The 15,524-nt window shown below is 38.6% G+C and overlaps 1 protein-coding gene across 4 annotated transcripts in view; it reads left to right on the forward strand.

Moving 5' to 3' along the window:
• Nucleotides 1-15,524, forward strand: part of CFAP95 (cilia and flagella associated protein 95) — an 85,047-nt gene that overhangs the window by 28,638 nt on the left and 40,885 nt on the right. For all 4 annotated transcript variants that reach the window (XM_032162646.2, XM_032162647.2, XM_058445670.1 and 1 more), the window contains 2 exons: nucleotides 5,974-6,092; nucleotides 7,332-7,400. In XM_032162646.2, the coding sequence (XP_032018537.1) occupies nucleotides 5,974-6,092; nucleotides 7,332-7,400 (188 nt within the window). The remainder of the gene's footprint in view (nucleotides 1-5,973; nucleotides 6,093-7,331; nucleotides 7,401-15,524) is intronic.

Raw genomic sequence — 15,524 nt, forward strand, 5'->3', positions numbered from 1 at the left:
TATAAATTTTGGCCCACTGAGTGTACTTCTCTTGTTTTCTGCTGCATCTCCGAGTCTATTTATTCTAGCAAATATCTTCTCTGTCATTTCCAGACATTTGGGATGGGAATGAAAGCAGGCCACCCAGCATTTTGATCCCATCACGTTCATTTGCTGCTCCTTTTCTACATCAGTAATCATGCCCTAATTTAACTCTTACAGAAACTAGACTAATATAGTTTGCTTAAGCAGGTATAACTGTTATGTTGAACAAATGAGACTTAAATTGGGCAATCATGTGCATGTACATACACACACCGCACGCACAAACATGCAGAGACACACACATCCATATTTTTTGCCTCCACTGCCTATTTACCCTGCTTTCTGGAGTCAGTTCTTCCTTTATGCTTGGACAAAATCCTGTGCAGCTTTCTTAGGTTTTATGGTCAATCTCAGATAATAAAAAGCCTATTGGTCACATTTCAATAACTAAAATATTTCATCAAAATGATGAATTTCATTTAGAGTTAAAGCTTTTCTCTTCCTCCAGCTACAGCCTGCTCTAGGCTGGTAAGTCTGCAGAGGGAAGTCAGTGTGAAGGGTAGGCCGGGTTGGATAATTTTTTATTTCTCCACCTGCTCTGCTTTTCCTTTCCCCCAGACAACTAGAAGAGCCTTTTGTGTTTATTTTACTAATATTAAATATTTAATTGAGACTATTTTGTGACAAGGAGTGGTTTTGTTATCTCAGAGTGATCAGGAAAAAATGAGACTTGTTATAAATTTATTTCTGCTAGAGACAGGAAAAGGAGCATCCCATAAGCCAGGTGTGGTGGTGCACACTTGTAGTCCTAGCTACTTGGGAGGCTGAGGCAGGAGGATTGCTTGAGCCCATGAGTTTGAGGCTGCAGTGAGCTATGATTGTGCCACTACACTTCGGCATGGGTAACAGTGAGACCCTATTTCTAAAAAAAGAGAAAAAAAAAAAAAAGAGGAAGAAGGAAGAAGCTCACAAAAGCTTGCTTGAAGAGGTAGTTTAGGAAAACAATAAAATTATTTTTCTAATTGCACCCTATGAGTCTCAGTTGTTCAAAATAGTAGTGGTTATATTTGCAGAGGCCTCTCTCAGATCCTTTAGAATCTTTACATCGCACTGCTGAGTTAACCTAGATGCGAAAACAGCCAGGATTTCCAAGGACAAAACTTCTGAGAAATAAGTATGGTCTTTGTGATGATTTTAAAAGATAATCAAGCCTTTGTATTTTTTTTGGCAATGGTGCAGAAAAGCTACAGTTGGTAGGGGGAATGCTGCTTAACAGGCTAAAATAAGACTCTTCCTTAGTTATGACTGAAGATCTAAGATAATAGATGCCAACTCCTCCTTTATTCCAAGTAAGTGAGATGCCAACCCACTCATGCAGAAAACATGCAAATTATTTGGGCAGTAACTGAGTTTTGAGCTGCTTGGTGTCTCATTCACCTTGATGATTTAAAAACAAATAAAAAAGGTTGAAATCAAAGAGATCTGGCTAAAATAATTTAGAAGTTGGAGGAGTTGTCTGGAGAGAGCGTGCATGCTGTGAATCCCACCCCTCTAATCCCTTAAGGGGTAGGGGTGGGAAGTGTGTCTCCTTAATTCCCACCCTGAGAGTGGGGCCTCAATGATACCACCCAGGGAACTTGATGCACTGGGGTCTCACTCATGCTTGACAAAACGCTGCAGACTGGAGGGTTCCAGAAGCAGCCTGTGGCATCAGAGGGAAAAGCTTGATGTGAGAAGTACCTGAGCTTCTAATATGGTTTGGCTCTGTGTCCCCACCCAAATCTCGTCCTGTAGCTCCTATAATTCCCTACAAGATGTGGGAGGGACCCAGTGGGAGATAATTGAATCATGGTGGCGGGTCTTTCCCATGCTGTTCTTGTAATAGTGCATAAGTCTCATGAGATCTAATGGCTTTAAAAACTGGAGTTCCCCTGCACAAGCACACACTCTCTCTCTCTTTGCCTGCTGCCATCCATGTAAGATGTGACTTGCTCCTCACTGCCTTCTGCCATGATTATGAGGCCTCCCCAGACTAGTGGAACTGTAAATCCATTAAACCTCTTTCTTTTGTAAATTACCCAGTCTTGGGTATGTCTTTATCAGCAGCATGAAAACGGACCAATACAGCTTCCTTCACTGTGAGTCAGAGGAATATACTTTCTGGGTGCCTGTAAAGAACCCAGGAAAGAATTGTCAATTGGGGATTATCTAAAATGAATCTTGCCATGAGAGATTCTGCCAAGGGTAAGTCATCCTCAACAGAACAGTCTGGCCAACCTGAAATATATAACCTGAGAAGTCATAAGTGTTCTCCTCATTCCCTGTACCAGTCACCCAGGTTATGTGTCTACTGGATTTTCTTCCCATAAGTGTAGCACAAATGGGAATTCATTCTAGAAGAATAGAAATTGGGATTTAAAAATAATTCATACTCAGGAAAACAGGGAATATGAATAATATTATGAAATGAGCTTCCTATATCCATTAGATATTTTCTATATTATAATTTGTCTCAAGCTAGATTTTATTATGTAAATTAAATGGAAATTTTAGTGATTATCCTGCGAGTTTGTGCTGTGTTAATTTAGCTATCTCACATACCAAATTGCCAATCTCCAGTCTGTGATATACATATATACAAAGCCCAAAAGACTTTTAAACATATGGAAGTGCTTTTATGAAGTACCATCCTTATGTCAGGTTATGAACATTTCTGCACCAAAGTGATTTTTTCACATTAAGATGGTGTAGGATTAGGTTTGCCTACATGCAACAGACACTGAAAATCAACAGAGGCTGTTCATATAGGGTTGTATTATTTCATGTAAAGGGTCTAGAGGATAGCAGGACTGGTATGAAAGTTCTATGTATTGTCAGAGACCAATTCCTTCCAGTTTTCTGCTCTGCCATCCTTGGGTAGGACCCAAGATGGCTGCTGGAAAACAGTCATTATGTCCCCATTCCAGGTAGCAAGAAGGAAAAGAAAAGAAGGACTTTTTCTGGAAGTTCTTTCCAGGAAACAACTATTTCCACTTATGCTCAATTGTCCAGAACCAGTCACTGATCATATCTAAGTGTAAAATAATCTGAAAAATGTGGTCTGCAACACCAGGCACCCAGCTAAAGTTTGGGGATTCTATTGATGATGAAGAAGGAATGTCTAATATTGGGAGATAACATTTGCCGCTGGTACAGGAAACAGAAGTTAAGAGTTGTCTTTGGAGTCAGATGGCTTCTCTTTAATTCTTGGCTCTACCACTTACAGGGTTGTAACTTAAGTTGAGTCTCAAACTTTCCATGTCTTTATTTCCTTATGTGTAAAGTGAGAATTGTAGAGTTGTCACAAGCATTTAATGTGAAGATATTTAGAACGGTTTCTGGCCATGTGCTGTTATTACCATTATCCCCATGATTTACTATAACCTACTATGCTATAGCTAGTGTAGCCTCTGGAATTTGTTTACAAATCTAGTTGTAGAACCTAGTATGATGCCTGGCACTTAATAGATGTGGATAGATGGATGAATGAATGAATGAGGCAGACTGCATGAGTCTTAAATTGTGGAGCTTCTACTTTCTAGCTGATTTGCCTGGGCATTATTTAATCCCTTCCAGCCTTAGTTTTCCCTTTTTTAAAACAGAAATAAATCATACCAAGTGTTCTTCATTTGCACCTCCAGGTCCACTCTCCACTCCTCTCACTCTGCTTTGTGCCAAGGAGGCTGACCTCTAGGGTTGGCTGCAATGAGCTCCTTGCCTTCTGGCTTTCCACTGGATGGGCCCATGGGAGGCACTGGCAGGTGACCAGAGGTGGGAGGAGAGGGAGCTTGGACACTTATTACTGTGATTTCCTCCTTGTAGGACCATGGTTTGGCAGTGGCTGGGTTTCTGTTATGAAAGATACAACTATCAAGTGGCCCTCACTACAGCTGTAGGTTGTTCTGAGTAGGTTAATACAACTATCAGGTGGCCCTCACTATAGCTGTAGGTTGTTCTGAGTTACAGTAACTGTTCTACCCTCAAGGTTCTCCACTATTGCTATCCTCAGGGTGCTTCAATAGTGTTGATTATCTTTTTTTTTTTTTTTTTTTTGAGACAGAGTCTTGCTCTGTCGCCCTGCTGGAGTGCAGTGGCGCGATCTCGGCTCACTGCAAGCTCCACCTCTCAGGTTCATGCCATTCTCCTGCTTCAGCCTCTCTGAGTAGCTGGGACTACAGGCGCCCGCCACCACGCCTGGCTAATTTTTTTTGTATTTTTAGTAGAGACGGGGTTTCACCGTGGTCTCGATCTCCTGACCTCGTGATCCGCCCACCTCGGCCTCCCAAAGTGCTGGGATTACAAGCGTGAGCCACCGCGCTCGGCCAATAGTGTTGATTTTCTTAATGATTCCCACACGTTTATAAAGAGATCCTTCATTAAGTTCTCCTCAGTCCCCAATTTGATTGTTTTTCCCTTCTGAGACCATGATTGATATTAATACATAACACTCACAGGGTTGCTTTGAGAAGGTATTGAAATAATACATTTAAAGTGCTTAGTACATTGTCTGGCACAGAATAAGCACTCATTCTGCTCCACTAATGCTATGATTGTCTGTTTCCTTTAACTCCTCTATTTTATGTTTGGCAATATCTTTGTTTCATATGATTTTCAAAGAGTTGGTTGATTTGCTGAAATATTTTACTGTTAAAAATCATCAGAGCATATCTAAGCTTAATTTTTACACTTGATCTTAGCCAAAAGGCTGAGAAGCAATCTAAGCTTAATTTTTTGGTCAATCTTTTACCTTCAAACAAAATGGTGGCTACTAATTATTTCTCAAAAGATTTTTTTTGCTGTTAAAATAAATAAGACCCAATGTAGTGTCCCCTACCATTGACTTTGACACCTGAACATCTAAGAAGAAGAGTAGTTGAGCTAAGGCTATATGGATCAAAGCTGGGAAATTTGGCTGGGAGGATAGTAATTCAGGAGGTTGAGGTCTTGGAGAGCAATGCTCTGAGAAGCCAAGGATCCAGAGAGCCATGGAGTAGACCAGGAAACCAGCACCAGAGACTTAATCAAAATGGTTTTGACTAGGCTAGACTCCTGGTTATAGCAAAACCTTATTACTTAAGCAAAATGGACCCAAAGCATCTGACTATAGCCATGATACTCTTGCAGTTGAAGGCTCTGGTTTTCTAAAGAGTGGTCTCTCTTTAAAAACAAACAAACAAACAAACAAACAATAAAAACCAGAAAGTCTAGTGATATTAATGTGTTCTCAGGCTTCATGAATATCTTGGGGAATCTAGTCTTTCAGATAAAGTAATGGATTTTCTTGGTGATGAGTTCTGGTTCTTGGCTCTGAACCTCCAGCTTCATGATCTTCTAGAGTTTTGTATGGAGAAAATATTGAATCCCTTATATCCATTTTTGTTCCTTTGATCCCTGAGTTGCTACCCTTGATGTTTCTGCAATTGGTTTGAGTACATCATATAGTTTGCAGATTTTTCCACATCGCAATAATTGCTTAGTAATTAATTGAATTATGCTGTATGACAGAAAGTGAATAATAATGATGATGATGATGATGATATCTGAAGTCCTTGTGATTTACAAAGTGATTGCAACAAACATTTTCCTACTTAGGGTATTTAAAATATACCAACCCTGAAAAGGATAAAGAAGGAAATAGAAAGTAGGTAGAGTTAGTATATTTAATTGAATGCAGTTCTTTCTGTTTCACAGAAACAACCAATTTGCTTTTTATTTCCCAACAGCATCCAGTAATTGCTATTTTTACATATTTATGATGAAATAATTGAGAGCTATGAGCTATTACTTATTTTTAATGTTAACTAGAGTCAACAATTAAAATCAGAATGTACTTCAATAAAAACGTGTTTCAGTAACCGACCATTTTTAGTAAGAATTCATTTTTCTTACATGTGGCTTCTGTGTTTCCAGATTTGGATATCAGAAACACATGAAAAGTTGTCACAAATGTGTTTAAACACAGAATGGGCTGAAATGAAGAGCAAGGCTTTATTGAATGAGGAAACAGTGAGCTCTGGGATTATTGAAAGGTATTCTTAATACTTTTCTTTACTTATAGAATGTGGACATGCAGAAAGGACTTGTATAAGTAGCAAAAAGGTATATATACCCCAGTTCCACACTAAGGGAACACATCAAGCACATTCGTCTCAAGCTTCCATGCTTTCTTCTCATGCTTTTCTCTCTGTTTGGGAGTTTCTTTTCCTCAATTGTTTACCAATCAACTCTCTACTTATTCTGGGCCCAGCTAAAATGCCATTTCCTCTTTATATGTGTTTTTTTTTTTTTTTTTTTTTTCTGGCCCAGGGTTCTGACTATCCAGGTTTGAATCCCAGCTCTACAATTTACTGTAAAAGTTATTTGGTGTTTATAACCCAGCTTGTTCACCTGTAAAATGGGAATTACAAAAGCATCTACTTCGTAGGGTTGTTATGAAATTTAGATGAAATAAAATAAAATATGAAGTGTGCATAGAAGTATTGACTGACATGCAGTAAGAATTAGGTAAGCTGTCATTAATCAGAATTAATTGCTTTTCTATTTTTGTTCTCTGAGTATTTTATGTCCTGCATGACAGTTGGACTTGCATTCTAGTTATTTATATGAAGGCATTTCCTCAGGAATAGAGAGTTCTTTGAGGATAGAAACTCTTTATTCATCAAAGCTGTCATCCTGCATCCTGGCACAGTGCCTCCCCATCGAAGTGTATGACACATAGCCTTTGTCTTATACTGTAATTGTTGAAAAATGCAGTCAAAATAATGACAAAAATGCTAAAAATTCCATTGACTTGAGACATTTTGTTTTACAAAGTTCGTAAAAGTTGCAAACATGAAAACTCTTTGAAAAGTAATCCTCATAAAAATCTAACCCCAAATTAGTTTTTGTTTTGTTTTGTTTTTTGACATGGAGTATTGCTCTGCTGCCCAGGCTGGAGTACAGTGGCGCGATCTTGGCTCACTGCAACCTCCACCTCCTGGGTTCAAGCAATTATCCTGCCTCAGCCTCCTGAGTAGCTAGGACTACAGGTGCACGCCGCCACGTCTGGCTAACTTTTTTTGCATTTTTAGTAGAGACGGGGTTTTACCATGTTGCCCAGGCTGGTCTCGAACTCCTGAGCACAGGCAATCCACCCGTCTCGGCCTCCCAAAGTTCTGGGATTACAGGCGTGAGCCACTGTGCCCGGCCCCTAGATTAGTTTTAAATGATTTTAAAAGTTTACACATTACACTCTAACAAGTTTTCTAAAAAATGTTATCTTGTTTTAGGGTCACCGGATTGCCTGCCACAGGTTTTGGAGCTGTCTTTCCTAGACATCCACCAGATCGGAGCAAAATGTTAGTAGTCCCTAAACTGTTACAATTGTACAAAATGTTTCTTGATTCAGAAGGTTTGTTTGCAGGGGCAAAGGTATGAGAGGGTGAGCCAAGGTCAACAAAATGCCCTTTACGTGACATCTTCGACTTGCCTTTAACCAAATATTTTCTCCTTTCACATGCATAGCATTAATAACCATAATAATAAAACAGTAAATCCTCACTATTTGCAGATCCTGTATTTGTAAATTTTTCTTCTCTGTAAAATTTACCTATTTGTATCCCACAAATCAATACTAGTGGTTCTGTCGTGGTCATTTGTGGACATATGCAGAGTGGTAAAAAAGGGAAGGCACCAGATGTGCACAATCCCAACGGAGGTCGAACAGGGTGATGCCCTGCCTTCTTGTTTCAGCTCTCATTCTATAAACGTGTTCTTTTCACAGTCTATTCAGCGATAAGTTTTTCAAACTCTTATGCTTTTTGTTGGTGATCTCGTTTAGGACATCCCTCAAGCATGGTGGTGAAGTGCTGCCGTGTTCCTTAGAGCAAGAAGGTTGTGATGTGCCTTTCAGAGAAAACACATGTGTTAGACAAGCTTGATTCAGGCATGAGTTGCAGTGTTGTTGGTCATAAATTCAAAGGTGATAAATCAAAAAATAAGATGTCTTTAAGCAGAAACAGACATAAAACAAAGTTTTATACTGATTGATTGGTGAAAATGTGACCAGAGGCTTGCAGGAACCTAACCCTATATTTCCCCTAAGATCAATGGTTCAATATTTGCTAATTCAGAGTTTGCAGCAACTTCACAGAACATTACTGTGAACAAAGAGAACTGACTTTACAGCAAGAGACTATTTTTACTGATATAAGAGATAAGTTTGTTTTGGCAGGGAAGCATGAATTCTTACTACAAAAGAAAAAGTTCTTATCCACTCATCTTTCTAAACATAAACTTTCATTATGTACAGGTAAGTAATGTGGAAATGCACTCATAAGCATGAAAAAATTCTAAAGATTGCATTGTGCATTATGAGGTTGTTGTGGAGATTAAGCAAGTTAATATACGTCAAACAATTAGAGCAGTAACTGATGCATAAGTACTAAATTCTCTGCTGGACATGGTGAACCTTTCAGTTTATAAACTCGTATCAGTTCAGAGAAATTTTCTTGATTTATTTTATTCTTGACTTATTGTGTTTTTTCACTGTTTTCTCTTTTGGAAATCCTTTATTTGAATGTTGGATTTCTTGTCCTGATCCTAAAACTTTCCTGTCTTTTCTCACCTTTTCTTTTTGGTCTTTACTATCTACTTTCCTCTCTGTTTCTTCATCTCTACCATTGAATTATCTTTTTGTTTTCTGAATCCTTTTGTTTTTATAGGATCTTTTTTTTTGGTTTCATGACTTCAGTGTCTTCTCTTTTCTATCTGAAGATGTTAATGAAAGTTTTAATGATAGCTTTAAAATTTTTTTCTTCCCCATGCATACTCTCTGTTTTCTCCAAGATGCCTTTTGTTTCTGTTTTTTATTTGTTTGTATGGTATCCATCTTCCACACTAGAGACATTTTCCTCAGGTACCTGCTAATCAATCCTCTGCTCATGATTAAGAGATGGGGCTCCCAGCCTGTGAGTGAGGCTTACTGCCTTGGAGATTCCCTGGAGGAATCTAGGTGGGTTATTATTTCAAAGAAGCCCTAGTACCAGTACAGTCATGCATTGCGTAATGTCAGGGATACATTCTGAGAAATGTGTTGTTAGGTGATTTCATCATTGTATGAACATCATAGAGTGTACTTACACAAACCAGATGGTCTAGCCTACTACACACTGAGGCTAGATGGTAAAATCCATTGCTCCTAGACTATCAACCTGTACAGCATGTTACTGTACTGAACAGTGTAGGCAATTATAACACAGTGTTAAGTATTTATGTATCTAAACATATCTAAACATAAAAAGTACAGTAAAAATACAGAATGAAAGATAAAAAATGGTACACCTGTATAGGGCACATGCCATGCATGCACCCTGCAAGGCTGGAAGTTGCTCTGGGTTAGTCCATTAGTGAGCAGAGAGTCTATGAATATGAAGGCCTAGGACATTACTAAATACTACTGTAGACTTTATAAACACTGTATACTTAGGCTACACTAAATTTATAAAACAATTTCATTTGTCCATTTTGCATTGCTATAAAGGAATACCTGAGACTGGGTAATTTATAAAGAAAAGAGGTTTATTTGGCTCACAGTTCCGCAGGCTGTACAAGCATGGCACCATCATCTGCTTGCCTTCTGGTGAGGCATCAGGAAGCTTTTACTCATGGCAGAAAGTGAAGGGGAGGCAGGAATGTCACATGGCAACAGCCGGAGCAAGAGAGAGGGGAGGAGGTGCCAGGGTCTTTTTAACTACCAGATCTCATGTGAACTCTCCTTACTGCAAGGAGGACACCAAGCCACTCATGAAGTATCCACCCCCATGACCCAAACACCTCTCATCGGACGCCACCTCCAACATTGGGGATCAAATTTCAGTATGCGATTTGGATAGGTCAAACATCAAAAATAAATCAACAGTATTTGCCTTTTCTTCAAAAAGAAATTTACCTTAGCTTGTTGCACCTTTTTAAACTTTATAGCTTTTTTTTTTTTTTTTTTAACTTTTGGACTCTTTTAGCAACACTTAGCTTAAAACGCAAACACATTGTATAGCTGTATAAAATATTTTCTTTCTTTATACCCCTATTCTGTAAGCTTTTTATTATTAAACAATTTTTTTTTTTTACTTTTAAAACTTTTTTCTTAAAAACAAAGACACAAACACACACCTTAGCCTAGGCCTACACAGGGTCCGGATCATCAATATCACTGTCTTCCACCTCCACATCTTGAGCTTCTGATAGGCCTTCAGGGGCAATAACATGCATGGAGTTGTCATCTCCTGTGATAACAATGCCTTCTTCTGGATACCTCCTGTAGGACCTGCCTGAGGCTGTTTTACAGTTCACATTTTTTTTAAATAAGTAGAAGAAATATGCTCTAAAATAGTGATAAAAAGCGTAGTATAGTAAGTGCATAAACCAGTAACAGTTATTATTGTTATCAAGTATCATTATATACTGTACATAATTGTATTTGCTCCATTTTTATATAGCAGCCAGCACAGTAGTCTTGTTTACACTAGCATCACCACAAATAATGTGAGTAATGCATTGTGCTATGATATTACAGAGGCAACAACGTCAATAGAAATTTTTCAGTTCCATTATAATCTTATGGAGTCTTCATAGTACATACTGTCCAGCCTGTTGTTGACTGAAAGAGCATTATTTGGCATGACTCTATTTTAGCCTCTCCTTTTGGGCTGGTCATATTTACAGATAAGCCTCTTCAATCTCCCTTCTGAAGGGTGAAGAGTGGGCTGGTGCCTGTGTTCTTAGAGTGAGCAAGCAATTGGACTAGGACATCAATATGAATACTGCATTATGTACGGTCACTGAATTGAATTGTGTTTTTGACTAAGGACTTTCTTACCCTACAGATGAACAAATTTCTAGCTTTCTGCTAAGGGAGGGGAGGGGCAGTTACCTGGCAGTTGGGGAAGAGCTTTGGAGCAACACCTGCTTTTCAGACAGCTCTCCCCACAGGCCTTTGCTGACTTAGGATTCATTCAGCTTTCTGCTAAGCCAGGAACCACTTGTCAATCTTCTCTTCAGTTTCCAAAATTTGTTTCTCTTGTCCTTTCTCCTGTTCTCCATATTCTTATGGGTCAAAAAAAACAAAACAAAACACTTTCTTAAGTCTCTTTACTGTGGTTTTAGTGGAGCTTTTTGAGGAAGCAGATTCAATGTTCATCTTAACTCTAATGTTATCAGAGTTATCAGAGATTCGATGTTATCAAGTCTCACCTGATCTGCAACCTCCTCTAGAGGACCTTCCCATACCTACTGCCACCCCACTCCCCATAACTTGGTTATGTCCCTCACTGTGGGTGCCCATAGCACTGTGTGCTTCTTTTATGCAAACACTATTAATATTTGTTGCAATTGTTTGCATTCTTCTCGTTCTTGCTAAATTCAATGCTCTGAAGGGAAAGACTATCACAATTCTGTCCCCAGTGCCTAAAGAGAGCTTAACCTGCAGCAAATACACCACAATTATCTCCTGAGTTAATAGATTAATTATTTCTGAGGTTGAACAGCAAATTATAATAGAAGGGGTTTTGGCTAATTCCTATCTTATTTGATTTAGGGGTTCAAGGCCTTTAGAACCACAAGTTGTTCTCAATTATTTTTGGTAAATGCATTTGAAGACATAATTTCTTTTAGAAAATCAGCCCTTATTAGTTTGAATTGCTAGAATTACTCATTTGTTTTATTTGATTCATGAGTATTAACAAGGAAATAAATACATGAACACCTTCAACCGGCCCCTGCTAATTCCATATGTAATTCTTTCTTTCAGTTAATACACACTAATTATAGAATGTTTCATACAATAGAATGCTGTGGTGTTTTAGAATCTGCTCTCTTGAATATTAAATAATCTTTTGCTTCTTGCCAACTCTACAGCTCTGAAAGTTAAATGTCAACTTTAAAAGGCAATGAATAAGAATGAGTTTGCTCAATGGACCAAAATATGCTTCAAGTTATAAAAGAAAGACTGTAATCATAAGGTAAATTTAAGGTTTAGGTTACCTGTTAAGGGAGAAAAATCAGGATGAGGTAAAGTTTTGTTATTAAGGAGACATTAGCTTGATGGACTTATCTTAATTTTTAGATAATGTCCATCATGCTGAAATGGCATTTGACTGACTCTCTTTCTCATAACTCAACCTATATCCCACCTACTTTATTTTGGACCAATGTGAAGAAGACATAACACCTTTCCTCCATAAGTGGGTAGCAAACATCTCAATGAAACTAATTGAAAATCAGAATAGCTAGAATGTTTGACACTACCAGAACCTGTCACTCCTGACCTTAACTAAAGAAAAGGGCTCTGTGAATAATTCCTTCCATGTGCATCACAGATGGAGGAGATAGATGAAAAATAAATTGTAATATAGGGAACAGTTAGGATGACACTAAAGTGATATCAAAGACTTAAAATTTAAAAATGAAATTTATAGACTTTGAGTCTCAATTGAGCTTGTCTAGAACTAAAGCTATTGTTTTCCTTGAGAGTTGGTCTCAGTCTCATTAGTGAGTCTCCACGGAATTGACAGTGGCCTGTGATGGGCACAGTGAGAGTCAAGGAGGCTCAAAGACCTCTTAAGCATCAACAATGCCCATTTGGTCTCAAACTATTAATAATACAGATGCATGTGTAGGGAGTCTCTAACATGGATAACTTATGCTACATGGATAGAGACAGTAGAGGAATAGAAAAGTAACGAGAGGCGCATTTCCTTTATGGCATATAGGAAAAGTAGATGGGAACATGCATATAGTTAGTAATTCAATTTAAGAGTTTTTATTTGCCTTCCTACCTGATTCTCAAGCATTCTCAAGAAATTTTAGTTAATTTGAAAGTACTCTTTATGAGGCATGGAAAATAAATTCACTGATTTTCAAAAGGCCCCTGTATATCTGATTATTTAATAGAAAATCATTTTATGATTTGTCCACAGAACCAGATGACTGTAGCTAATTCATTCTAGGAAGTAAGGTTTTCCATGTACAAATCCCCGGGCTGTGTCTACAACCATTAAACAAGCGATCAGAAACCAAACCAGTAAAACAAACAATCAGAACTGTATCAAGCAGATCCAATTTTGAAAGGGAGATGTAGTAATAGATATAATTTTATGTTAAGATCTTATTTCTCAGAAGCCCTTATTTAAATATACACATAGAGTTCCTTCTCTATTCCCACTGTTTCACTTGATTTCACTTTTTTTTTCTCTTTAAAAAAAGAAAGGAAAAAAATATATACACATATAAACATGTGTGGTCCCAGGATAATGGTCCACAGGAGAAGTCAGTTTTTTTTGATAGGGAAAAATCAGTTCAGGCAGGGTATTTGCTGTGTGAGAAGCAGGTCCGTGGGGCCCTGAGTTTGAGGGCTCCCCAGGAGTACTGAGTTCCCACTGGAGGACGGAGAAGCACCCGAGGTAGACCTCACAGAAGGTCAGCCCTCACTACTGCACCTTGTCGTTTTTACCAAATTTGATTGCCTCCTGGTGGTAGTGATTAGTGTATATTGTTGAAATTTCATAATAAATGGCTCGTTTCCATAATTCATCCAAACATTTATGTAATCCACATACTGGGAGAAGAAAGAAATTAATGGTGTTTGGGATCACTAAGTAGCTTTTGGAAATTGTGTGTGTATATGTGTGTGTGTGTGTGTGTATGTGTGTGTGTGTGTGTGTATGTGTGTGTGTGTGTGTGGGTGTTTGCTTTTTTCAGAACATGGTATAGAAACACAGGATAGGAAACCTGGGTTCTACTTCTAGGCCTGCAATAAACCTGCTACGTGACCGTGTGCTGCCTAATAGCCCTCTCTGGACTCCCGTTGTTTCCATTTGGAAAATGAGGGGATTGAACCAAATGATCTGTAAAGTCCTTTCCCACTCTAAAATTTTATGGCTCTAGGAGAAAGGCATCTATATTTGCATAAATGGGCAAGTTAAATGAGGCCCAAAAGTAGTTCAGGCAGTTAAGTGTTCATTGTTGGGATGGAGCACTTATCCTTATGTATGTGGAGTGGTCTTCATAGTAGCAGTAGCAAGCCTGGGCTGCAGTTTAAATTCTTCCCTTTTATTCCTCTCTCTGAGACATTAACATCTATAAAACCTTTGGCACTCTTCAGAGGAAAGGGACTACATGTAAATAGTAAGAAGGATTTTTCTTTTCTTAAAGTACAGTACAAAACATTTATTTTCTTACGCATTTGTGCTGTAGCTTGTCTCTTGGTAAAATATTACCCAGTTGTTGAACATTTTTCCAGAAGAAAAAAAGTTTCAAAAGTTACCCTATGGTGATGATGATATGGTAGGCTTTGTGTCCCCACCCAAATCTCATCATGAATTATAATCCCCATAATCCCCACATGTCAAGGCAGAGGCTGGGTGGAGATAACTGGGTCATGGGGGCAGTTTCCTCCATGCTGTTCTCTTGATAGTGAGTGAGTTCTCACCAGATCTGATGGTTTTATAAGGGCCTTTTCCCCCTTTGCTCACTGTTCTCTCTCCTGCTGCCCTGTAAAGAGGAGCCTTCCACCATCATTGTAAGTTTCCTGAGGTCTCTCCAGCCATGCTGAACTGTGAGTCAATTAAATCTCTTTTCTTTATAAATTACCCAGTCTTGGACAGTTCTTTATAGCACTGTGAGAATGAACTAATAGATGAGGAGGAGGATAAAAACAAAAATATGCAAAGAGGAGAGTGGGGTGATGAAAGGCCATGAGAGTGAGACAGGCTTGAATTCAGTTCTTGATTCTCCATCTTATTCATTGTGGGAGCTTTCAATTTTGTCCGGCCAGCTTTCTTCTTTTGAACAACATCCTCTCACCTATTCAGTGTAATTTGACTAGGCCATGTTATGGATGGCTGACTCTGTTCCCCATTTCTACCTCCCCACAAGCCTAAGTGTTGGGCACAAATCCAGACCAGGCTGTTCAGAGGATAGTTATTGGAGTTCTAGGGAAGATGCCCTGTCCTGTTCCAGTTTGCAAGTTATAGAGGACATCCTGCTTCTGTGGGAGTATCTATGTATAAACGAAGTTAAGCAGAGGTATGGGAAAAGACAATTCTGATGACATTCTTCTTATATGAGCTGATGTTTTCCTTTAATTTTTATCTATTAAGTTTGAGTTGGGTTTCTATAACTTATACTAATAAAAGCAAACACTTACATGATGCTTATTATGTACCAGGCACTATTCTAAGTGTTTTATATATGTTAACCCAGTACTCCCTACAAAAACTCTATGAATTGGTTTCTTCATTATCTGCATTCTGTGATGGGCCGTACAGAAGCACAGAGAAGTAAATAACATGTTCAAACTCTCACAGCTGGCTGGGGGTAATGGCCAGGATTTGAGCTGAGATAGTTTAATACCAGAGCTCGTAGCCACTCTTCTATGCTGCTTCTCTCAATGATAGGCCAACTAAGAGACCTCTGGCACATACTTA

This window comes from Hylobates moloch, unplaced genomic scaffold (assembly GCF_009828535.3).
Source record: "Hylobates moloch isolate HMO894 unplaced genomic scaffold, HMol_V3 SCAFFOLD_10, whole genome shotgun sequence".
Lineage (NCBI taxonomy): Eukaryota > Metazoa > Chordata > Mammalia > Primates > Hylobatidae > Hylobates > Hylobates moloch.